Below are 25,538 nucleotides of genomic sequence, written 5' to 3'. Positions count from 1 at the left end.
AAAAGTCTCCGCGATACAAGACTTAGTAATGCTTGTCAAGTTCCTTCATCCTATTAAAAGCCACTCTCGTTTTGCCTTCTGAAGGGCAGAGAGCGACAGCTATTTGCCTCCTGTGCGGAGGCACAATGGAAACGGCAAAATGATAGAGACAAGCCCAAGAGCGGCACGATCGCTATGCCGCTGCGGGTGTCTGAAAAAGAGGGAGGACTTTTTCATAGAAGCAATGTGCCGGGCGAAACCTGGCATACTCAGGAAATTCTTGCCGAGCCTGAAAAAAGGCTTCTTACCCTGCGCCGGTAGGGAATGAAACGGACTCCCTCGTTCTGGCAACGGAAAACAAAGCACAGCTCTGTCGGTCTAAAACGATGTGCAGAGAGAATACGCGGAGCAACGCAAAAGGCAAGAACGCACGCGCTCGTGTCATCTCGACTTTGGAATGCTCGCGAAACCCGAAACAAAAAACAACACTCTCTTGCGATCACGCTGTGGCGATTCGTAGCGGAAAACGCACGTAAGACGAAGCGGCGGCGCACGATTCTATACACTCATACAAAAACCTATTTACAGGGAAACATATGAAAACATGCATGAGATACGACAGCCACTGGGGTGGCGTGTCAACAGGCATCCTGACACCTTTGCCCATGCGGTTTTCTATTGGCTACGCACCTGAATCATCAGCGGATGCAGCGGTTCACGTGGAATTAGAATACAGTTTTGCCTCCCTCCTGTTCTGTAGGGGACTAAAGCAGCCTCATCAACATATCAAGGACTGCAGCGGGAGGCCACTGATGAGATCGTTTTTCCATCGTTTCATCTGAATTCGAGTAGAGGACGCCTGTCTACCTCGTCCCCTTGTTTCTCCATTATTACGGTCTCGGTAGAATTCTCGAAAAAGTCTCGAAACTGAGAAGCCCTCAGAGCGAAGGAGAATTTGTTTTGATCTCTTGCTTCGTTTTTGGACGTTCTTGCTACCCAAGCCTTCTGCTCTTGTTCCCTTCTCGAAATCTTCTCTGGTTGCTGTTTCTAGACTCTCTTGCCACCGCGTCTTCTTCTGCCCTTGTCTCCGCCAATGTCGTCTTTCACGGCCGTCATCCCTCCAGACCAGAATGGCACACAAACACCCGCGAAGGGAGGCAGCATACCATACAGAAACCTGCTACCTGCCTGAGCGACGAAACCGAAACGCGAAGCACGACTGACTGCGCTCTGTTCCTACACCCTCGGTGTGGAGCTTCTCATGAAATAAAAGAGAGGCGACGCGACCGATGCTGAGAGAACTGCATCTGGCGAAACCCTCAGGCCCAACGCAAAGGTGTATCCTGAGAGAATCCGTCGGCATTAAAGGCTCAAGGATCTCTGCAGGTTGAGAAGAATCGGCGCCGGCTCCGCGACACTGAATCCAGTTGACAGGCCAGGCCCTTTCTCACCCTTTTTGGATGTCTGAAAGGCACACGAAACAGAGAAACAGAGAACCGAGAAATCTCAGGGCAACGCATAAGCATAAAAACGCGCAGAAATAAGAAAAAGAGAAATCCAAGTGCGAGCAGGAAATACGAAAACGAGAACCAAACGAAACGTTCGGACACCACGAGGAAAAGCAAAAAGCCGGAGACAAACGAGAAACTGCGAAACTTGAAGGACAAAAAGAAACCACGAAACGCGAGATGAATCGAGAGACACAAGACGATGGAAAGGAAGCCACAAGGGGTAAGCAAAGATGATATGTGATGGATCTCGTCACCTGTCACACGCCACAAATGCATCTCCTAGCTTTGCAGTCTTTCATCCAAGGTCAACGACTGGAATTCAAGGATTTGCTCAGTAGAGTTTGAGGCATCAGCGCGGACAGGCAAGAAGCAACAAAATGGAGAGCGGCAGAAACCCAGGAGCGAGGAAAGAACATGAATTTGAGCTTTTTCACCGTCACACACTACACCCAACCCAGCAGCCACAATCATCGCTTCGCAGCCCCACCTGATTTCTGCGTCTGAACGGTTGTACGAAACACCGGTTGAATCGGCTGCTCTGCGGTTCTTCTCTTCCCTCGATCGTTGGCTTTGCTGTCTTGTCGGCTCGTCTTCCCGCCGTCGTCTGAAAGGTCGCGTCGCGGCCGCTCTCCGACCCTAGGCCCGCGGCCTCCTTCTCGTCCTCAGCGGCCTCTTCGAAGAGACGCAACCGTCTCCTGTCAGAGGCAGAGAGGAGCGGGAGGCCCAAATACTCGTGTCTCTGAAGCACATCGTACAGCTCGGGGCGAAACGCGACGCGGAAGCTGCGCTTGAACCAGAGGAGTCCCAGCGAGAGCGAGCAAGCAACAAGAACGTAGAGGCAAATGGTAGGAGACGCCTTGAAAAGAAGGAAAATCGCCCCCGTCGAGATGCCCCCCACAGTCGCTGTCGAGGCCGCGAAGAAGAGAACCAGACAAGAGAAGAGTCTGGAAAAGAAAAGCAGGCGAAGCCGCACAGAGAGCGCAATGAGGAGACTCGCACACCTCGAAATACCGCCTGCGCTCCCGTTGAGGCCGACAGAACACAGGCGAGAAAAAACGGTCACAACGTACACAAAAGGAGCACAAAACGAACCAGACTTTACCAGAGTGCGGCGGAAAGCATCGATGACTGGGGCACAGCTCAAAAGCGAGTTCGGAACGAAATCGACGGCGGGAACGCGCGGTCTTTCTCGCCAAAAAGACAGAACAAAGAACTGAAACTTCAGACTCGCAGCTCGAAATAGTAGGCGATGCACTGTCACTGAAAGAGGCAGTCTACGGCTTGGCCTTGCACTCGCCGTCCACCGTGATACGCCCTAGGTGAGATACCAGAATCTACAAAGTCCTGTTTCTTCTCGCTTTTGATAGAAGACCTAGTGACAAAGAACCCAACTGACCATAGCCAGCCTTGGTTCTTTACCACATGTTCAAGTGGTGTTGCTTTCGCGCCTCATCTGTTGGGAGAACATGTGATTGTAATCGCTTTTTCTGTTCATGGGTCGGTTGAATTGCTTGTGCGGGGACGAGCTAGGTTTTCTGTTTGTGTCTTACGCGATTAGTAGCGTCTTTCCTTCTCGGAACGCCCTTGCCAGTACGTTGCGGAACCGTCGACATGGAAGACGTTTATATCTATCATTACACACAGTCGTGTTTTTCGGCGCTTACGAGAAGGCGATGCCACACCATGTGACAGCAGAGACGCTGAAGCTGTAAAAGAGAATGGCCAAGTTCGCCACCAGGCAGTTCGCTGCCATCATCACGGTGCCCACCATCCACATGTCGAACGGCTGGAGCACAGCAAACGACAGAAGGGAAAACGAAGTTTTAATGTGCGTTCTGCGTGTGGAGAGCAGTAGACAGAGAGCTGTCTCCCCAGGAAGGAAGAGGAGACCAGCATGCAGATTTAGGTGCAAGGACGACTGTCCGGACGCTGAAAATATCGACGATGCACAGCGACAGAAGCCACAAGCCACACACTGACGAACGTCCTGTCCCTCACAAAATGTACGCGTGCAGCTCTCCGCATTCTCTCCTGAGGGAACTAAGTAAATGTATATATACAGACAGAGAGAGAAAGGAATACACCGCTAGATATGCATACATATGCAAATGAGCATTGATATATATATATATATATGCACACAAAGGATATTACGAAACGTTCAGACATGTGCTCATGCAGCTAAGTGGCATCAATACGAAGGCCTGGACAGAACAAGCGTCTCTCACCTGGCCACTGGGACCGGGAATGATGTAGTAGCCAAAGGCGTAGAGCCCAACGACGAAAATGATGGCTGCGTGTACAACTCCCAGAAGGATCCAGGAGATGCACGTGCGAAGATTCAAAAAAGAGTCGGCCTGGCCCAGGCGATACAACTGAGGAAACTTGAGCGATGCGCGTTCGTCGATGTCCTGCTCCAACACCCCGTATAGTGTTATGGGCATCTGCACGCAGTACAGAGAGAACAGGAAAACGTAGAAACGCAGGAAAAAAACTCCTACGGACCTCCATCCACACGCACAGAAAAATAGACAGAGAGATTTACTCTTATGTCTAGAGACGTAACCCTCGATGTGGGGTCTCGCATACGCCTTGGATAATTCATATATATATATATATATATATATATATATATATATATATATATATATATGCGTGTATGTAAGTATGCAGATAGATACGCATGTAGGCATTCACATATACGTACGTATAGATATACATATATATATTTATATATGTATATCTGTGTATGGGAGCGAGAGAACAGTGGTGACAGGTATGCTCCCAGCTTCGCGGGTTCTTCTGGCTGGAGACAAAGCGTTCTTACCGCAGTAAGAACTGGATTGTAGGTTTGGGCGAGGACTTCAGGGTAGAACCGCTGCCCAGAGAAGAGGCAGAGAAATCCGAAGTAGACTAGGGGCAAGACGAGAAGAAAGTTCTTGTAGATGATGTAAAGAATGACGGTCGTTATTCGCCGGTAGCACCACCGGCCATGCACGAGCAGGAGAGGCAGGAGCAGTCGAAACTGCGTGACTCCAAAATCCGAGCACTGAAAAAAAGACAAAAGCCATCGTCTGTATCTCCATCCAGCTGTGCCACCCCAAAAACCATCTCTCCACGCATATGCATGCATGTAAATCCTAAATATCTGTGGGCAGCTTGATGCACCTCTCTGGAGAGTGACACCGAGATGGACAGAGAGGCGATGAATGAGCAGAGAAGGATCGTACGTGTGATGCATGGCAAATGTGACGACCAAGGCGCCAGAGCATGTAATGTTCGGTGAAAGAGCTGTATCAGTGAACGATTTCTTAGTCCTCTTCCCTAGAACGCAGTCGACGGCATGCGCTCCAATTGCGAACGCATGCACATGCTCAGTACTTCTTGTTTCCCTCGTCACCTCGCTTGTTCTCTCGAGGTGCCGTCTCCCAGGGCACACTGCACAACGGCTTACGACCTCAAATATCTCTGTGATTCCGACAAGTGAGACTAATGCACGCGCTACATTACCACAGTGGGTGGGTGCGACGTCGGAGACACTACTCGCATTCGAGTAAAACGCAGCTGGCCTTCCTAGCCGGACTTCGCTGAAAACCAAGTAGTTCTTATCACAGTGAACGGGAAAACTGTCTCTGTATGTGGACTGGATTACACCAGCAACTCGCTGGCCGTGCCATTTACGTGTGTCGCGACGGCTTCACCAGCGGACAACAACTCAAGCTAGACTCTCTGATTCAGCCAAAAGCGTCGGACGTCAGTCTGTCGCGACTTTCTCGGCGAGACAGGAGGTAGCTCAAGGCAAAGGGATATGTAGACAGGAAGCTAATATATATCATAAAGCGCCGAGGAGCAGCATATATGCACAGACTGACAAAGTCACCTTTGATGCGGTTGATGTTCTAGGCGCAGCCTACCGACCACTGCGGTCCCTCGCAGTAACTGGGAAAGACAAAAGACTCGTCCGATGCGACTATTGTCAACGTTTCCACAGCAGGCGACTTTTATGCGAAGTGCGACTCTCACATTGAAAGCTTGGTTGCCTTCGTTGCCTCGAATACCAACGCCGATATGGGCCTGCAGAAGCATGTTGCAGTCGTTCGATCCGTCTCCGATGGCCAGAGTCACCTTCTGCGTCGTCTTCTTCACCAGCGAGACGACAGCGCCCTGGCAACAGACGCGTCACAGGCATGGCAGCACGTTGAAGACGCAAGCAGAAGAGGAGACAAGCGGTCAAGAGAAAGAAGAGACAGAAACAGAACTAAGACGAACATGAAAGGAAACGATGTGACAACTTGGAATTCCCTGGTCACCGTTTGCCTTTCCGACAAACCGCCTTCCACGCCTCGGGCCTCTGCATGGTCTTGGGAACACGAAGCTAGGAAAAACGACCCCCTCACCTCTGACAGAGACCGCCGCAATCTTTCCCTCACAAACATATCAAACCGCAACTTTATTCTTCTCTTCCTCCCTGCCTTCGATGTCTTCACCTTCCTCCCTTCTCATGTGGTCTTCCTTTCCTTCTTTTCCTTGTTTTCCTCCGGTTCTTCTGTGCCGGCCTTGTCTCCGGTCTTCAGGTTCCGATATGGCGTTTCCCCACCCTCTTCTCTTCTCTGTATGCGTCCCCTGGCTACGGGAGAGTCCCCACCCGTACAGCCGCTCGTGAGAACAACGGTCAAATTGAGGTCGATACTCACTTAGCATCCAGTAACAACGCAGGAGCAGAAACAGCAAAACGCTAGGTGCGGCGTCTACCGCTGACGGTTGCGGCCGTCGTCGTTCAATCGAACTTGCAAAAAAGTCCTTTTCCGGCTTCGGCTTCGCCTACCTTCTGATGGGGCGCCAACCGGCAACAGATGACAGCCCGGCATGCGCAGCAGAGGCGAATGAAGGCGCACTGTCTCTCAACAGTCTCGAAGAGAAATGTGAGAGCTTCCCCGTCAACAATCAGAGCCTCGGGAGGCTCTCGAACTGCCTGGTCTCCCCCCTCGCTGCCTGTCTCTGCACGCGAATCTTCGGCCTCTCGGCGAGGATGGCCGGACCATTTCCAGGACCAAAAAGAGAAGCAAGAAGGCTGTGTCGTAGAAGCCATATCAAGAGCCCGGAGGTCTTGTCGCAGCTGACGCTCGAGCGCTACCCCATTCGGCTCTCTCCCGTTCCATAAGTACCGCGACAGGCGCGTGTCTCTCGCAACCAAAAACGTCGAGATGCCGACATTCAGCGCCGTCTCAGTTTTGTCTCCGGTCAGCATCCACACCTGAGACAAAACACGATTCACCACAGCAGGACTCCTAGCGACAGTTCGACCCAAGAGCAACCTGTACACATGGGCATACCGACATCTATATCTACTTATATATATATATATATATATATATATATGTATATGTATATGTAAGTGGACAGGTGTGGAGAGTGTATGCATACGCACATCTGCACTATACAAATATACATAGAGATACACTTGGACGCGAATAGAAAGAGATATCCATAGAGGCAGAAAAGTGTATGTATACAGACACTCGGAAAAGTCCGTATCCTCCAAAGCATGTGCAGTTAAAACGAAACATTTAAAAGGGAGGCGTACGTGGATTCCAGCCTGACGAAGCTTCACAATGGTCATTGCAACGTCCTGCTGCAGGCGATCCTCGACCGCTGTCACCCCCTGCAACTCGAGGTCAACCTCCAGCCTCTCGGCGAGTCTGAAAGCCGCACGAGAGCAGAACATGTGAAAAAAAGAGATTCAGCGACGACTGCATGCAAAGAAATTTCCCACTCCCCACAGGCATCTCCACTCCACTTGCACAAGCCTCGACGTCATACCTAGACACATATACATAAAATACATGTCTGCATGTATGCAATTACAGATATTTATAAATAATATATATATATATATATATATATATATATATATATATACTTATTCTCGTACATGTGCACGAGCACGTACATCTAGTATACTTGGATTCGCTCTCTGCAGTTGGCTACAAGGCGTGTGTATTGTTTTCCCCACCATACCACCACAAAATCAGTGAGGAGCGCAGAGAAAGAAAAAACAGCAGATAGGAACGAAGAACAAAGATGAAGGAAAGAGATCGGAACGAAGAGAAGCAGAGGGTAGAGGAAGGACGCGGAGCAAACCCCAGAGAGAAACGACTTCACAACAGATATCGATAGGAACTCCAGCAGCGACTGTTCGCCTCGCAAACTCAGAATGCGAAATTTTACCGCACACAGATTTCTCTGAGTCGCTCATGTAAACCAAAAGAGGCGGTCCCCGAAACGAGGTGCGAGCTGAGGGCCAAGATTGTAGGGATTAGGCTTTGTTTTTTTCGCGACCGACAGGCATGTCCCGACCCCCGCAGATCACTCGGTGACTGTACCACTCACTGGTAAAGCCGTTCTTCTTTGTCCTTGGTTCGGGAGGTGTGCTCTTTTTGATACTCTTTGTACCATCTCGCGAATTCTTCCTCGTCAATCGTTCGTTTTGCGATGCACAGCGTCCTAAGCCCTTCTCCTGCGTATGCCTCGAGAGCTGTCTCCATTGCTTTCCGTCTCGCCATTTCATCCTCGTCGCTCTCTACACTCTCGCCTGGCTCCCCTGGCGGTTCCCCATCGTTTGCTTGTGCAGAGGTGGACTCCTTCTGTTCTCTCTCTCCTCCTGTTCTCCCGTCTCTTTCCTGTCTCCCTTCGTCCGGACGCTTTCCACTCGCACGCCGACGAAGTCGAGGCAGAATCACCATGTCTGCGCCCTTTGTGAGAAGCACAACTCGCTGCCGCAACTGTCCGTCTTCTTCTTCTTCTCTCGCTTCCGGCTTGGTCTCTGCAGCGGCAAGAGGCCCATGGGGATGGCAGAGTACGGATGATGCCTCGAGAGACGCTGGGCTCGGTGGGTTCGCTTTCGAGAGCGGCGGCAGAGTGGCAGACACGGCAGGGACGGCGGATGGAGAAGGCCTCCCCGCGAGGCGTTTAGCGTTTCCTCCCGATCCGCGCGGCTGGTCTGCAGCCGCGAAAGAAATCCCAGCAGCTGCTGTAGTGTCTCCGTTGTGTTTTGGGTTTGGCGCGCAGGAGGGCTGGGAAGGCGAGTCCGCGCGCGTCGAAGACGAAGCGCTTTTCCTCTCTTTCCTCGGCCTAGGCTCGGAAATTTGACAGAGCACAGATGAGCGCCGTCGACGACTTTCAAATGGAAAAGAGGCGAGAATGTCGACGTGGACGGTGCGGCCCAGGACATTCAACTCCACCCCGAAGGGCGTCCGTGCTCGAAAAGTGACTCCAAAGTGTCGCGCGGCGCAAACAAAGGCCCTCTCGTCCGGGCTGTTTGCTGAGTAGCTGAACGAAAGAGAAGGCGAGGCAGAAAATGCGGAGGAAGAGAGTAAGGAAGGTCGCCGACAGCGAGACGGAAACCTCCACGACGCAGGCGCACTGACAGACGTGTGTGGAGCGGCGGAAACGAAGAAAGAGAGAGAAAGCCCCAGTATCGAGCCGAGAGGGGAACGCACAACGGCGCGACAGAGACACCAAGAGGCAGCGAGACGGAGACCGAGAGATAGGGAGAGGCAGGGAGAAACAGAGGACCAGCCAGACACAGAGACAGACACAGACAAAGCCGCAGAGAACAAGACGACGTCAGAGAAAAAACCAGGACAACCAAAAAAAAAGAGAACAAGACAAAGACAGCGCGGCGAGAGAGGCAAGACAGAGAAAGTGACGGCGTCGATGAGGCGCGTGGAAGCGATCCGACGCAGGACAAGAGACCGGGTGTGTCAGCGGGAAGGAGAAGCGAGGCAGGCGAAACTGGAGAAGACAAGTGCATGTCAGCTACACCCGATTCGACTCACGCTCACCACAAATGTCCAGTTTGTTCATCGTGTTCCGCGAGAGCAGAGTGGTTGACGGCGAGGTGAAGAAAGAAATCGATGATGTGAGAGTGCATCGGATCGTCGGGGTCCGACAGCGCCGCCCGCAGCGTTGGGTCGCCCACCTTCACATGAGGCGCCTCGCGTTCTTGCGGAAGGCCTGCAGAGGCAAGAGACAACGCAGACACACTGGGCAGAACCTGCGCCTGTACGTAGACGAAGAACCGGCGAGGTCCGAAATCCCAGGTGAATGTCTAGAGAGGACCTGTACCCATGTGGAAGCCCGCAAGTGTGGCGCGAAGGAGACAGGGACACAGGAAGATTTAGAAATGGTGATAAAGGACAGAATCAGAAGGATACAGGTATAAATAGACAGATACAGACGCGCTCCTAGAGAGAGATATAAATACAGACACACTGGCATTTTTGCCATGTACTTGTCGTGGGCAACCGAGGCCTGCAGCATGTACCTTCCCGTGCTGCAGGTGCTACTGGAAGGAGACCCCATGGGTGCAACAGGAACCTTTTATGTAACGATATGCATGCAAAACCAAGTTCTCGTGGAGGTGATAAGGTCGTCTCCCCTTGCTCACCTTCTCTGCCGCCAGACTGTGTTAGTCTGACCTTCTCACCCTCCACCTCGTCGCCGTAGCGGATGCCTGAAAACGAATAAAAGTGACACAAAGTCTCAAGGTGAGACACTTCGTCGCAAGACTCGGCATGTCGAAATATAAACCTCTTGTGAGTTGATGTTTAGTTCTTGAGTGATAGAGCGACCTGCATGGTTGGGCAAGTTCCGCCCGCTTCTTTTGATTCTCTTCACCAAAGCATATAAAGCGCACAGAGTTAAGCGTGAGACATACTGAACTCTTTGTGGTATGGAAGTTGTCAGCGACGAAAGAACGGGTGGAGAGCCACAGAGCAAAGGTTGCCGTAAGTGCTAAATTTTCACATAAATTATCTTCCCCCCTGAGGTTTACATGCGTATCTCGTGCTTACCTTGGATACAGCACTTTCGAAACTCCATCATGTTTTCTGTCAGCGTCCCGGTTTTGTCCGAAAAAACGTAGCTGACTTGTCCGAGTTCTTCATTGAGGTCGGACGTTCGAGCGACAATCTCCTCTGGCTTCACTTTTTTTTCTTCTTCCTCGGCATCGAATTCACTCACTTCGTCCTCTGCCTCGTCTTTGAAAGTCGCTGGCGCTTTTTCCCTCGTTTGCTCGTTTCTTCTGTTCTCCGCCGGGTCTCCACGAGCCTTCGTCCTTTCGCTTCTGCCTCTGGCCTCAAGATCACCGCTTTTCAGTTTCACCCTAAAGTTCCTCATCATCTGCTTCCCAGCTGCGTGCGCCGCCCCGACCGTGCTGTTTCCTAAACCATTTTCGCTGTCTCGCGTCGTTCTCTCGTCGCTGGTGGTCGCCCCGCGACTGTCTCCTCCGGAGGGAGACGACCCCACACCGTGCGAGGAGACACCTGTCCCCTCCCGGCTGTGCAGCGTTTGCAGGCCTTTTGCCCACTCTTCTTCGTGCTCGCACGCCGCCCCGGTCGAGAATGCATCTACGAACGCGGCATTGGCTTGGGAGTCGCTGCCGGTTTCACGCGTTCTGCTAAAAGTAGAAGGCAAACTCCTGATCCAAGAAAACAAGTTCCTCCCTCTTGAAACGACCTTCTCTCGGAGACGGTTTCGTCGATGACCCGCGTCGCCTTCCCCTGACATGCTAACCGTCTCCGCTTCTTCTCCGCAGCGGCCTATATCTCCCCCGGTCGCTCTGGCGGCATTCGCCGCGTCAGAAACCTCTGCGACGTCTGCCTTTGCTTCTCCACCGCTGCCCGTTTTGCGCCAGGTGGTTGCTCGCCTCCGAGGTCGCGTCTCCGCGCTTATCTCCGGGTCGTCCGAACGGGAGATACGGTCGCTCCAGAGGCGGGCTCTGCTGTAGACGTCTGGGGAACTCCCCACGCGTCTGCTGTTTATCATCGACGCCTGAATGGCTTGAACGAACGTCGTTTGCAGAATCAGCGAAATCGGAATCAAATTCGCCGTCAAAACCACACAGGTCAGCGCCTGAATTAGCCCTGCAGCGACACAACGAGAGAGACACAGGGGGCAGGAGGGGACAAGTGAACGTCGGTAAGCATGCAAAAGGGCAAGAAACGCATGCAGGGACAAAGGAAACGACTGGCGAGTCTCTGCAGAAGACACGATGTACACCGATGCTATAAGCGATGATAGCGTTGAGACTGCGTTTTGCCTTAGAGCATGAAACCGATCTACAGAGGAAAACGGGACTCGAACGCATTTGTTCCACCAGACGACAATTCTGGATAGGCCGGGGAAAAAGTCGTTCGAAACTTCCGCTACTTTGACGGTGAGGAGACAGTTGCCGCACGATTCGACGCCGGGATGCCTCGACTCTCTGTTTCTCAGCAGTCCTCTCGGTTTGCCTCTATCTGGGGAAACGCTGTGACGATCGAAAACAGGTTCCTGGCGTCCCCCACAACAAAGGCCTCGGGTCACTTACAGAAGAGAAACCCAGGGAGACTCCGGTCCTGCGGATTGTGCAGATAAGTCAAATTCTTCAACGGAGACGAAGGCGAATACCACAGAACAGTGCTGGCGATGGCTGTGGCAGTGCACATGATGGCTTGAAGCACGGCGATTCCCACAATCATTCGACCTGAGAGTCTCTCGACGCGAGATCGCTTCGATCGAGGCGGCCCAGAATTCTGAAAAGAACAGACAGTCGCGCATGAACCACGGCAACCTGTAATTCACATATTACCGCGATAGCATAACCGACGAGGAACAACCTTACTAGTGATAACAGAAATTTATATATATATATATATATATATAAATATATAAAGATATTAAGCCTAGAACAAAACTGACGTGAACAAAATTTTATCGTAGGACCTTGAAACCCAGCAGGTTTAGCTCTCTAACGCAACACCAATACTAGGGGCAATCAGAGGCGCAGCAGCTCGCGTTGTTTTTAGAGCGCGAATCAACGAGACTAAGAAAATTCGAAGAGTATTCCCACAGAAATCGAAGCCGAGGATCGATGCAAAGACATCGACGGCGGGCGCGGCTCAACTCAGTGCGTGAATGAAATATACATACATATATATATATATATATATATATATACCGCAGCAGACAGGCAATGCTCCACATGCACATCTCCGTTTATTAAAAAATGAGATTTTTGCACATCTACACTGAGATTCACACGCATTCATCTATATTCAAAAGGTAAATAGATGAAGATATGCAACCGTTAATAGGTATATACATTTTGTATCATGAAGGGTGAGAAATACTGCACTGAATTCTCTGATCGTTTTGTGAATCTGTGTACCAGTTGAATTTTGGTATTATCTCCAGTGTACACGGCGAGGCCGACAATCCAGTCTGTGTTGCGGAGTCGGCATCCCCGCAGCAACATGTTGTCGATGTTCACAGGCACCTGCCGTTCCTCACTGTCCCCATTTGGACCGTGTGCGTCTCCTCTCTGTACTCTGCTGGCGTCTCCAGTCCTGCAGCTACCGACCGCTGCGGCCTCCTCCTCCGCCCCGTTTCCTCTCGCAGGCTCCTGTCTGCGTCTTCTGGAGACAGTGAGAATGCCATCGCAGCGCAGAAGGTCTCTATTTGGCCAGTCGCAACAGAGCGAACCTGACAGCGTGCCAATTTCCTGTAGCGCTGCGAGCAGCGCGGCGGGCGGAGAAGCCGCAGATGCGCGAGTGCCAGCAGAGGCACTTAAATTGGCTGCATGCGGCTGGTGGCCAATCCAGAGGGCCAAGTCTTTCTGCAGCTGCTTCACCTTCATGTTCCCCTCGCCGTCCAGACCCGCCGTCTCGATGAAGGCGACGCCATTTGGATCCGCCGACGCAAGCAGCAGCAGATCCGCGGGGAAGAAGTCGTCTCGGAAGCAAACGACAATGTCTCCAAGCTCCACAGACTCCCATGGAAACGGCGACAGAGGAGACGCAGAAGGAGCGGAAGAACGAGCGGAAGAACGAGCGGACGAAGGAGACGACGGAGGAGAGGAAGACGCGCGCGACCTTCGTGGACATAGGAAGTGGAAGAGACGGGTTCGGAGGGAGACGAGAGGTGAGGAGGAAGCAGGAGGCGGACCACGGCCTACGAGTTGACAAATCTGAGACCAGACGCACGCAGAGAGACGCAAAAAGCCGGAGCGCGCGTGGAGTGACAGAACGCTGGAAGCGAGGATGTCAGGCGCGACTGCGAGGCAAGAGTGGACGCACAACTCGGCGGAAAAGCCAAGGGCACTCACGGGGGACAGAAGAACGACGCTGTTACTATCAGAGAACAAGCGACGCGACAAAGGCAGCGGGAACAGAGGAACGGAGCGAGAAAGGTCGAAGCACGCAAAGGTGCCTGGCAGTCACCTGGCCATTCTCGACGTCGTCAGCTTGGTGACGGCGATAGTCCTCCACAGCGTCTTTGACACCGTTGCAGATGAGCACCACCGACAGCGGCATGCCGATCGTCGGGAGGCCTCCTGTACCGGAAATCTGAGCGACAACGCAGAACAGAAGCATTGCTCGAAACGCGGGAGACAACTACGATGAACGCATCGCATTCACCAGACCAACGACAGGGAGTTGTCTCTTCACCAGAGGCTCGTGAAGCAAGCGCTGACCGACCCCAGAGGGGGGGGGCCTGTGGAGAACATGTAGGCATGCTTCCGAGACATTCTACCACACTGATGCAGGTATACGGTGACCTCCGGACGCCAAAACAAATTTCCTGAAGGACGAGAACGACGTCTCTGGTCAGACGCCTACTCAAGGTACACATGAAAATGCTTTCACGTACATCTTTGCATCGGGGTGCAGAAACAGCGCGAGACAGAGATACGTGGACAAAGAAAGGGCACGCCGATTTGGCAAAGACTGGTTCACAGACACCAACATTTAGACGAAAACAGAGATAGTTACATAGAGACTGTCATGCAGGCATATACACAAAACATCTACAGACACATACACATGCATACATGTACATACCTCAATACATAGACACACGCATGCACATGCATACGTATACAAACACACGCACATACATATACATATATACATATACATATATACATATACATATATACATATACATATATACATATACATATATACATATATGTATATGTATATGTACATGACTGGATCGTTTGTCGCATTGAATGTGAATTGTACCTGAGGGATGCATTGTAGAAAGCCTATGAAGAAGAAGTACATGTTGGAGATTCGGTGCAGTTGTTCCCAGAAATTTTTGAAGGGGAAGTTCCAGAGCGTGTACTTGGAGGTCACGACCCGGTTGCCGCAAGCAGGCAGAAGCTGCGGGCCGTTAAGCGTCACTCGCCACTCGCGTTCCTCCGGTCTGACACGGAAAAAACTCGGAGACGCACAAGTTTCAGAGACCGCAGAGCAGAGAAACGGGGACGAAGAAGTCGGGAGCAACAGGCGATCAGAGGAGAGAGAGCGAGAGGACGACGAAGCACGAAACGGAGAGAACAGGGGAAAGCGAACAAGGAGGTGAAGACGAAAAGGACGAAGACGAAACGAACAGGACGAGAGAAGAACACGAAGAATGAGGAGTGAGGCGAAGGTGACGACGGAGACGGAAGACGAATGACAAGAGGAGAGATGCGAGAGCTGTGAGGTGTCTCGTGCGTCTCTGTTTCATGTCTCATAGTCTCCCTCTGCCTCCGTCATGAAATAAGGAAGGCAGTGAGTCGAGTTTTCGTTCCGTGATTCGCCCGCTTCTGTGCCGAGCAACTTCCTTCACAGACAGGCGCGCGGCATCCAGGGAGGAGGAACAGAGGTGATCTACGCAGGCGGCAAGCGACAGACGACGGAAGTTCCTTCGTTTCTTTGAGATTTTCTCCCTCGACTCCATTCAGCACCCAAGAAACCTACAACGGATTCCTCCGAAGGAGGCGCGAAAAGAAAGAAGGCGTCTTCATGGTTCTCCACGCTCACGTCTCCGCGCGAGAAGTCTAGCCATGCGAAGAGTTCCTGCGCGCCTCCAGGTCGCGAAGAGTCCTCTTCGGTCAGGCGATGCGCAGAGCCGCGAAGAAGACGAAGAAGAGCGAAGGGCCGAGCCGGTAACGGAGACAGCAACGAAGCGCCAGACCGGACGACACGACAGAGGAGACAGAAAGAGAGAGGCGAACGAGGCGAGAGAAGAGGCAAACGAGAAAGAGGCGAAAGCGAAAGAGACAGACAGAGAGAGAAAAAGAGAGAGAGAGAAGAAGAGAGCGGAAGGGCCGGAGAGAGAGATCCGACGCGTGGAGGAGACAGAAAGACGAGAGAGAGAAGAAAGGACGACTATCGTCTCTGTCTCTCTCGAGTTTAGAGCCGCGTCTGTCAGAGGCCACCCTGGGTGCCCTCTCTGCGACCCTCACCCTCTCTCCATCGTCCTGTGTCGCCTTTCCTCAGGTCCCAAAAACGAAGCCGGGAGAGAGGAATGCGCCTCGGCGAAGGCCCTGCACAGCGGTCACCGCATCTTAAGTCAACCGTGTCTCCCCACAAATGAGAACCGATCCAGAACAGAGAGCTGCGAAGCCAGTGTCAGGCCATGAAGAACCAGATCCACGTCGATTCCGCATCAAAAAAAAACGCGAAAACACTGGAAAGCAGTTTGCGGACAGTGTGTGTGTGTGTGTGTCTCGGACGGCGTTTCACTCGCTTCTTGGCGCCTTTATTTCCAAAGGAAACGCGGCCGCGCGAGACGTTCCCTCCATACGTCAAAAGAGCGGTTCGACCACGCGCAGAAAAAGTCCTTCCGCGGAGGAACTCCGACTTCCGCGTTTCCTCCACTTAACGAGAGGCACCCACAACAAGCGCCCTCCCCTCACGACCTACACCTTACTAGGAGCGACACGGTCCTTCACCCAGGAAGGAAGACGAGAAAAAAACGAAGAATGTGAAGAAGCATTCTACGAAGTGTAAACGCATGCCGCCGGAAAAAGGCTCCAGATCCAAGCCAACAACACAGCCAGGAGGAGACGAGCGCGAAGACAGAGGGAGTCGCTGCGTCTGCGAGGCCGCGGAGAAAAACGAAGAGGGGGAAGAGGGAGAAAACGGCGAAGTTGTTCTGAAGAGAAATGCTCAATTCCGTCGAGTTCAAAGTCGTACAAGATCAGCTGCGACTAACGTTGTGTCAGGCGGCCGGCGAAACGCAGAGCGAAAGCTTGCGGCCCTCGTCCGCATCTGCATGCGTGTGCTTTCGAGAGGCCTTCGATGCATATCGCTGAGATTTTCAGCTTTCGGGAAAGACTCCTCGTGTTTGAGGTCCGACATCCTGAAGAAAAGCGAACAAAGAGATCTTCGTCGCTTCTTTCAAATTCCGGTGAAGCTGTTTTCTTGACCCAGCAAGGCACCCCGGACCGTTCCTGGCTGTGACCAGAACGCGACCCTTCTCAAGTGGACGGGCACTGTGGGCCGGACTGTGTGTCGCCCGGAGCTGTGAAGGAGCAGTCCTGTCTCTCTCCATCTTTCTTCTTTTCTCTTCAAGTTGAGTTTTGACACCTCACTATGCTTCCCTCGCTCGTCTTTTTTTATTTGCTGTACTCCCTCTGCGGCTCAGAGATGCCCCGAAGCTCCTCCCGTCGTGATGTAGAGGACTGACGCAGTGTTGGAAAGCGGCTGCTTCGTTCGGCACCTCGTTTGCTGAATTTGATCTACCACCCTCGCGTCTATCTTCTCACCTTCTCCGTTTCCCAGTGCATGGGATGTCTCCTCGACACTCAGAAAGCAGCCGGGGCGGGAAGTGAGACGTCGGGGGGAAGAGGCGACTTGCTTTCGCTCCGCTGAAGATTTCTCAGGAACTGAAATGTCTCCTACATTGCATCCGGAAGTTGCGTGACAGATGACTTCATGTGCGCAGGCACCCGCGCTCGTCCGGCCTGCATGCATCTTCTTTCTTGTCTTGCGGCCCGCCTTCTCTTCTGACTCGAGCGCCGTCGCAGGCGCCAACCCACTAAGAAGAGTTCTTCTCGCTTCCACCTTCGTTGGCGTCCACGAGGTACGGGTGGAGGCCCAAGGCTAGAGACCGACCCTGTCTGTCTTCTCGGCTCAAAATGGAACAGAGGAGTGCGAAGAGACTGGAGAGAAGCGAGGGAGAAGAGACAGGAGCGGGAGCAGAGGACGGCGAGAATCACAGGAGAAAGACTTGAGAAGAATCAGAAGGAGGTTGTGTCCTCCTCCATCTTCCTCGCCACTAGCCGGGTCTCAAGAACAGCGTTTCCAGGCTCAGTATTCTCATTGGGGTGCCTCGAGCCGCAGGTCGCGCCCGCGTCCTTGACACGCTCGTACGTCGGCTGAACAGCAGGGGACTGTCTCCGTTGCTGTCTTCTTCTTCTCTCGACGACATCTGTCGCGTCCGCCGACGGAGCAGAGCCACAATGGCCGAACGCTTCAACTGTGTTCTTCGCCGCGGCCTCCCCGGAGTGGCTTCCCTTGTGTCTTCTACTTCCTCGGCTCTTCCATGTGAGCCTTCTTCTCTCCAGCTCGCTGCTGCATCCGCGCGTATCCTCTCTGCCCCGGCTTCGTCCGTTTCCTCGAGGTCTCCTGCGTTTCCACCTTCACCTCTTCCGGGCGCCTCTGGCGGCTCTTCGCCGTGTTCCTCGCTCTCGCCTCCCGAGAGTCTCCGCGGTCTTTCTTCTCGACGCTTAGCTTCTTCTCTCTCCTCGTCTCCACAGCTTGGTCCTGTCCTTTCGGCGTCCACTGGATTTCCCTCAAACTCGAGACGCTCGCCTCACGCATGTCCTGGCACCTCCCGTCTTCCTGTCCTGCCCCTCGCGATACAGAGCAAGGGCCTTGGTGTCTCCTTTTCCAGTCGCCGTCTTGTCCCTCCCGTTTCTTCCTCCGCAACTCCTTCCTCCGCGGTTTCGTTTTCCACCAGGTCTCCTCTCTGCGGTGTCGGGTGCCGCGCCTTGTCTTCGCCGCCGTGTGGAGGGTTGTCTGCTGGCTCTCTGTCTCCTTTCGTCTCTGTTTCCGCGCGTTTGTCTTCTCTCTCTGCACATCGGGAGGAGCGAGAAACGCCTGCTGAGGAGGTCCGCGGAGACGCAGGAGGTCGCTGCCGCCAAACGTCGACGACGTCTGCACCTTCTCGGCCGCTGCCTCTCTGGTTGAGGAGCCTCGCGCCCCCCCAGTTCTGCCTGGAAGCCGAGCACGGCCGTTCCGGTGCCAAGGCAGACGACGCGACAGAGGAGAACAGACAACCTTCCTCTCCTTCAGAGGAGCGCAATTCTGTCGCGTCGCGAACACAGAAGGCGGGGGCAGGGCAACCGCGCGTCGAACGCGGGAGTCGTCGAAGCCTTTCTGAGCACTTTCATTTGTGGGGTGTGGCGCCAGAAGCAGACAGGGCGAGAACGGCGGAGACAGGGAGATGGGGAGAACAGGGAGAGCTCTCTTTTTGGGAGAAGGGGACAGCTAACGAAATCGTAGGTTGGGGGAGAGAAGCAGAGTTGGGGCCTGAGGGAGATGAGCGCGAGGGAGGGGCGACCAGTGGCGGGGGAGACGATTTGTTTTTGAAAGCAGTCGAGGGAGAAGAAGATGAACAGCGACCAGAAGGTGGCGCAGAAACGCTGACAGAGTTGACGGAAGGATCACACCGAAAGGCTGCAAAGAAACGGGAGGGAAGTCGCGAGACCGACGAAGTGAAAAAACTCACGTTTATCGCCAGTCCAAAGAATGAACTCATCAAACACATTGTCCGACTCAAAAGGCGAAGTGATCTAGGGTATGTACAGCTGAGTGCATATAGCTCTTGTAACTGAATATATAAAGTCGAATGTAGATATAGACAGATCTGTGAATAGGTATGAATCGACATGAGTATTTGGATGTGCTGCCGTGAGTCACATGCACCTCCGGCCTACATGCAGGCATTTACAGGAGATGCAAGTATTCGGTGACTGTGTCCAGATGACATTTTCTTAGGTGCAAGTGCATACATACAGAGCGACAGACACTGCAGTTTCTTTGGATCTATATATGCAGCGAGTATTCAACGGCGAGCTTCAGTCCCGAGACTCTGTAAACGCGCATCTGTGTACCACTTGAGAAAACGTTTTCCCCTCAAGTTATCGTAGACACGTTGTTTGCTGGAACATTTTCCGGTGCTCGGCGAGAAACAGCAAGCCTGTGGGAAGATGCCGTGGTACGAGTGTTTTCCTCCTCTGTGTACATTCTCTGTTGCTTCCCTTTCTTCGTAGGCTTCTTCCTCTCTTCTCTGCACTGCCGAGCCATCCTTAAACTCGGTTTCGTTTCCGTCCTGGCTCCTCACCTACGTGATCTCGTCTATAGGCAGTAATCTGAATCTACAATTCAAGACGAAAGTGCGTATCTTTGTGTTCACTGAATCTGTTTCCATGTGTGTGTTGGTGTGTACCTCAGTCGTTTGTCCTGATTGGCGTCTCTTCACGGAGACCTCTCTTGTTTGTGTGCTTTTCTTCAGACGGCGTTACGAGAGCGTAGTGGTTATGGGCCTTCCTCTTGTCCGCTTCATGTGCAGTCCAGAGTTTCGGCGCTTCGCTTCGCGTCAGGGGGGCGAGGTGTGTCTGCCTGCTTCAGAATCGCGGCAGCAAGAGTCCTGTGTGGCGGAGGAGGCAGACGGCGCAGACGCCAGAGACTCCGGAATCGAGAGAGAAACGGTGGATCTGAGTCAAGGAGAGGACGGAAAAAAGCAGGGTGATGTGCCGCTGAAGTTTGAACTGCTTCTGACAGACAATCCGGCCATAGCCGGTCTTCCCTCGGCGTTTCATCTGCATGCGCGGGAGACGCGCTGCACGTACAGCGAAGTAATGGAGTTCCTCATGGCTCGACGGCCGCTCGAGTTTCTGCCCAAGAAGGAAAAGCTCGGAAAGCGGAAAGAAGACAGAGGCGGGTGCGCTGGAAAGGGCAAAGATTCCCTGCTGCTGAAGCGAAGGGACGTCCACGGCTTTGGGTTTCCCTCCAGCTCTCCAGAAGACGCTGCTGGCGCAGAGATGCTGCAACCGGGCATGTCTGTCAAAACCGGGAGCAAACAAGTAGTCGGCATTCTGAAGCGGCCCCGGGAAAGCTTCGATTTCGGACCTGCCAAGTGAGCTCAAGGCGAGCAACGCAAAAATGACGAGTCGGCTTTGTTTACGGGCGAACCGTTAACGAATTTGAGCCAGGCAACCTCCCTCATACCAGAGGACGGGGGCGGTGTCTCTCCATCGTAGAAGGGCACTTTGATATGATCTTTTCGCGCTCAAACAAAGCCGAAAATCGGGAGGCAGGCGGGGGGCGTGTCACCTGCCTGGCTCAGCAGAGCGAAACCGGCATACCCTCAATCTTCGCTCGGCCGCATGGAGTTTTGTACGGTCAAACGCTTCGTTTTATCTAAATACAAGCGCGCTGACATCACTGAACGTGTCTGCAGTGTGTGTACATAAATATATATACAGATATATATATAAATATTCGAACTTGAGGTCCTTTCGTCCAACTTAATTTCTCCATGTATATATTTATATATACGTGCTTTGGTACCTCTGCGCGTCGGGGGGCAGACAAAGTTTGAGTTTCCGCGTTGCTTCTGTTGTCGTTTTTGCAGGTGCATTCTGGCACTGGGTGGAGTGAGATACGTGTGGAACGTTGGCATCCTCGTTCGTACGGCGGCCGCCCTTGGCTTCGATGGCGTCTACTATGTCGACGGGACTGCAGATCCGTTCAACTGGAAAGTGATGGTACGGCGCCATAAAAGGCAGTTGAGTTGCCTTTCTTGGAGTCGTAGAAAATGCGTTGCGTCTGGGTGTTTTATCGTCGTTCCCCGGTGCTTCATGCGGGAGGTCTACTGACAAGACTGTGTGAACATGAATGAAAAAGGGAGTGGAAACACAGCGGGGATAGAGAGTGAAAGATGTCACAGCATCTTTAAGAATTCACCCAAAGATTCTGCCGCCTTCTTGCTGGCGGGAGAAACACCTCGGGGAGACCTAACAGTTGAGACGTCTGTGCAGCGGGTCTACTAGGGGACCGTTTGGAAAAGGAGAAAAAGAATTTAGGAAGTGAGAGCAACAGAACACTGCTTGGACCCGCGCATTTCCTTGGGTCTTCTGGTGAGATGCCTCGCCTGGTTCTGGAGTTTCGTCGTCCATGGTTCTTTCTTCTCGTGTAAAAGACGTGTCTTGATTGCGGAATCGAACCGCACATAAATAATCAAGCAGATCATAAATGCCTACCATCGCGTTCTGTCTCGACTCCCTTCACCGCGCTTTTCCCGTCACCTCTCTGTGGTGAAGGCCTTTGCGACTCATGTGTCTTCTCTTGTTTCTGTGTCGTGCATTCTTGCTACCCTAACCCGTCGCTTCCGCTCGGTTTGGTGCTGCGTCGACCTTCTCGTTCGCGCATCTCATGCTCGGGTTCTTATTTGCCTTTTTATAAACATTGTCGCGTGGTTTTGCCCAGGAAATCAGCCGCGGGCTCCACTACAACCTGCCTCACTTCCACGGTTCCGTTGAGAATCTTCTGCGCATGTGCGAAGAAAGCGATTTGCTGCCCATTGCAGCGGATACGACCGGCGAACGGCCCGAAGCATTCCAAGGTAGGAGGCGAAAAAGCGTTTAGGTCTTTAAGCAACACGAGAGAAATCTACCTCCATGGGTTTTGTCCGCATGTGCCTCGGCTCCGCCGTGTCCTCTCGTACACAGTGGGGACATCCACGGAGATTAATCTGTGGCTCATCTACCCCAAAAAAACTTGGGTTGCACACGCGAACGAGGCGAGCAAGCAGGAACGCGAGGCAAGATGGCTGCTATACAAGCACTGTAAAAACGCGAGAAGAGACACTGCGAAGTCGTGTTTAGGGAGCTGCTGTCGCATGAAGGCAGCAATGGAGAAATGCAGTGTTACCGTTTGAGAAAGAGGACTGAAGGTTCAACAACTTGCGACGGATCGTACTGGAAGGCCAAAAGAAGAGCGTGCGGATTTGCTTTCGTCGTGAGTGTTAGAGCAGGTTGTTGAACGAAGGCCGAGAGACTCAGTGAAAGTAATGGCGTCTTTGACCTCACCGTGTGCACTTTACTTGTGGCAATCTGCTGGAGACTTCCCGCATGTTGAAAGATACGGTAAAGAGAGAGAGCCAAAGCTGGGAACATTCTCGTGTGTCGCGTTTGTAGGCGCGGTGACGAAGCACAGAGGTATCTGTTGTATCCTCGGCAACGAGTCTCACGGTCTTTCCGAGCTGATTCTCCAGCGCTGCAGAAGGTAAGGGGAAGCTGCACGCGAGTCTGATGAAAAACAGGCGTAAGACAATCTATTTTCCGAGCATTTGTCAGTTGGTGCTGAAGCGTAGTAGGAGAAGGGATGTTCAGCCGGGAAGTTAGCGTCTGTCATATATAGCCGTAATTCATGTACGGTTTGTACCTACTTGACACCCCGGTTTAAGTTCAGGAGTCCTTTATTTACAGCCTGTACCGTTTGTATACGCGCTCCAGAAATGTATAACTCATATCGAATAACAAGAGACATTATAGTAGCTAGGATACTAAACATGGCCCCAATTCGCGAGTATTTTTGTCGTCTCTTATTTATCGAGGATCACTATCTGAGATTCGAGCTTTCAGTACCAGGCTGTTAATTCACCAGTTCGTGACTCAAATGAAAGCACTGGATGCGTGGTTTTTCGGGTATATCGCGTGCCCGTCTTCTGGTCTGTGACGACTTTTCTATGGTCGCATCTTCATAATTGTTCCTCGCCATAGAATTACCCCCATAAAAAGGTTACGCCGAATGATATCACTTTTGCGAAAGCCGTGCGCGCATGCATCTAAGTGCTTCCTGCCGCGTGCGTGCGGTCACAATGCATATGGAGAAGAGATTTGAAGCGGATGTCATTTTAGGAGTAGTTTTCACTTTGATTCTGCTTCTGCAGGGTTGCGTTGCCTATGTCGTCTCTTCTCGATTCGCTGAACGTCGGTATTGCTGGGGGAATAGTCATGTATGAAATGAAGAAAATCCTGGCGATGGGAGCTGGGGAAAGCGACACTTCGAGGGGCGCAGGAAATTGTCGCTTTTCGAGTGAGAGCGAGAATGGAAACCTGAAGGGTTCTCAACTCGTGGCTGTGGGTCCATAACGAGTCCGGATCATGTCGAGAAAAAGCAACGAATCGGAAACTGCATTACGTATGGCGGCGGCCTCTTTTATCAGATCTGCCCGGATGTAAACGCATTTCGGAGAGCGCCATGAAACAGTCTATCCAGGAGTGGGAAGACAGTTTCAACCTGCTTTCCGCTACACATGCCCAACCCTACAGCACAAGTCGACGTGCATATGGCATGTTTTGTGAAGAAAGCGGTAGGAAATGTACACGAAATTCTGGTCAACCTCAAATGTCCGACCCGAAACCGTACGTGTTTGTACTGTTTGTACACTGTGCACAACTGTACGACCATGTAGTGTAAAACGAAACCGGAAACGTTCTCTCCAAAGAGGAACTGCGTGCGGTTGATGTTACGCGCTTCACCGCTTTAAGCGTGTCACAAATTAATGTGCATGTTAATGACTCTAATGAACCTTCCCTGAGTATCTTCGTGATACACCTTCCATATCAAATGCCTATAGCGGCACTGATACTCAGTTTTGTGCCTGAGGTCGCGGCAACAACGTGATCTCTTGCAATCGACAGTGGCCCCAAGGTGTTCAGCGAGTCAACTATGTTACGGAGAAACTCTAAAGGCAGTTGCCGGATGAACCCCCCTTGCTGGACCTACGAAGTAGTTCCTTCCGAAACTGAAGCGTGTGTCTAGCAATTATCGAGGCACATCGTGACCCTCGCTTTAAATGTGGAACGTCGGCCTCATTCTGCCCACCACTCACCACAGAAAACGTTTATGCCCAGTAGAGCAGATGTTCAGTCTGTTTCCTTTCCCTGGACAAATAAGTTGAGAAAGGGTCGTCCTTGGCCTCGGGGTTGGCCCGGGTCTACGGGAAGGGGAGGTCGAGGAGACGACAAGGGGAGAGCTCGACCGAGATGAGAAAGGACGAGTGGAGGCGATGAAAGGGATATTTCGTGTGGGGGTATCAGCTGCTTCATCTCTTCTGTCGTTGCTTGCATGGTCTCCAGCGCGGCCCTTGGGTAGCGCTGCTCCAAGTGAGCAGGAACGACGAAACGTTGGGGTTTCGGGTTATTGGGAGGTTGTGATCTGTATCAGAGCACACAAAATCACAGAAGCTGGCGGCAGCTCATGAAGCGAATAGTCGAGAGTAGAAGTGTGGAAGAGCTTCAATTACCGGTCCAGGATTTTGATCAAGTAGAAAAACTGGCACGGTGCATATGGCTAAGGTCTAACCACTCGCCACGAAGCCAGCAGCAGTGCAGTGCAGTGCCGTGAAAACGAACTCTAGTCACTGAAGCTGCAGCGTGGACCGGTACTGAAACGATGTTTTGTCTTGAGCGTCAAAGCATATCAGCTCTGTAAACGTCGGCATTGGTTTAATGAGCACAGTTGTGGCTCGGAGCTACAAATTAAATGTAAGGCTAGAACCGTCGCGTGACCGTTTGCTTCGCGTCAAGGGAATCCGAAGTGGATCTGACAAGCAAGGCGGCGTGCTTGGGGCGCGTAACATAATATCAGAACACTGGTATCAGGTCTTCTCGAGACGCACGTGGAAACTGATAGTAGGTGGATGAGTCTGGTGGTCGAAAAGCTGGGTTGGCATGAAATATAACATGCAAGACTTGGGGGGTATTCATCGGCGGCAAGCGGCCTTTCTCTTCCTCAGCAGGCCCTTCCTTATTTGACCCTAGAAAATTCTCTACCATGAGCGCCGCGGGTTCGTATTCAAGAGGACCACGACTACGAGAGGAACACGAAGACGAGCCGGCCTCGTCCACATCACCATGATCTCTACTCCTGGGAGGTGGAGCACGGGGACGGCTTGTTAGCGGGATGGCTTCCGGCTTTTCACTTTCTTGGCCATTCCCTCGTCCAAAACGGGGACGTGCGCAAGAGGCTAGCGTAGGCGAAACACCATAACAGAAGATTTCGTATTACACCACCACTCAACATAGAAGTGCTGAAAAGGCAGATGCCCCTATTCTCATGTTGTCGATTTTAATGTCCTCCTGTGTTAAAAAAGAATCACTTGTCAGAAAAGATGAAACGAATCCAGCTTTTTTGCAAATACGTAGGTCAGCCC

General features: G+C 52.3%; 2 protein-coding genes across 2 annotated transcripts; one reads left to right on the top strand and one right to left on the bottom strand.

Moving 5' to 3' along the window:
• Positions 1-6: 6 nt before the first annotated feature.
• TGME49_216380 (phospholipid-translocating P-type ATPase, flippase subfamily protein) lies at positions 7-16,461 on the bottom strand. The gene is made up of 17 exons (XM_018779729.1): positions 15,284-16,461; positions 14,561-14,744; positions 13,754-13,879; positions 12,703-13,500; positions 11,863-12,067; positions 10,346-11,416; positions 9,940-10,005; positions 9,335-9,506; positions 7,881-8,819; positions 7,075-7,189; positions 6,316-6,744; positions 5,514-5,654; positions 4,318-4,539; positions 3,719-3,934; positions 3,155-3,276; positions 1,978-2,434; positions 7-1,443 (listed from the first exon to the last, which is right to left on the bottom strand). The coding sequence occupies exons 1-17, from the start codon at positions 15,328-15,330 to the stop codon at positions 1,342-1,344; spliced, it is 5,412 nt and encodes a 1,803-aa protein (XP_018635243.1). The 5' UTR covers positions 15,331-16,461; the 3' UTR covers positions 7-1,341.
• A 218-nt stretch (positions 16,462-16,679) lies between these two features.
• TGME49_216390 (RNA methyltransferase, TrmH family protein) lies at positions 16,680-23,913 on the top strand. The gene is made up of 6 exons (XM_002370908.2): positions 16,680-19,112; positions 19,830-20,453; positions 20,952-21,084; positions 21,806-21,941; positions 22,516-22,603; positions 23,271-23,913. The coding sequence occupies exons 1-6, from the start codon at positions 17,773-17,775 to the stop codon at positions 23,470-23,472; spliced, it is 2,523 nt and encodes an 840-aa protein (XP_002370949.1). The 5' UTR covers positions 16,680-17,772; the 3' UTR covers positions 23,473-23,913.
• The last annotated feature ends 1,625 nt before the right edge of the window (positions 23,914-25,538 follow it).

This window comes from Toxoplasma gondii, chromosome XI, assembly GCF_000006565.2.
Source record: "Toxoplasma gondii ME49 chromosome XI, whole genome shotgun sequence".
Classification (NCBI taxonomy): domain Eukaryota; phylum Apicomplexa; class Conoidasida; order Eucoccidiorida; family Sarcocystidae; genus Toxoplasma; species Toxoplasma gondii.
The sequence above is the reverse complement of the archived record's forward strand: the minus strand, read 5'-3'. Positions and strand labels throughout refer to the sequence as shown.

Bases quoted from the DNA above. Each gene is read 5' to 3' on its own strand.
- TGME49_216390 (XM_002370908.2), top strand. From the start codon at position 17,773: ATGGCCGAACGCTTCAACTGTGTTCTTCGCCGCGGCCTCCCCGGAGTG. The intron at 19,113-19,829 runs GTATGTACAGCT...GCTTTTCTTCAG, and splicing joins AAAAGGCGAAGTGATCTAGG to ACGGCGTTACGAGAGCGTAG. The intron at 22,604-23,270 runs GTAAGGGGAAGC...CTGCTTCTGCAG, and splicing joins ATTCTCCAGCGCTGCAGAAG to GGTTGCGTTGCCTATGTCGT.
- TGME49_216380 (XM_018779729.1), bottom strand. From the start codon at position 15,330: ATGAAGACGCCTTCTTTCTTTTCGCGCCTCCTTCGGAGGAATCCGTT. The intron at 4,540-5,513 runs GTGAGAGTCGCA...TCTTTTTTTCAG, and splicing joins AAGGCAACCAAGCTTTCAAT to TGCTCGGATTTTGGAGTCAC. The intron at 2,435-3,154 runs GTAAGCGCCGAA...TTTCTTTTCCAG, and splicing joins TGGTGTGGCATCGCCTTCTC to ACTCTTCTCTTGTCTGGTTC.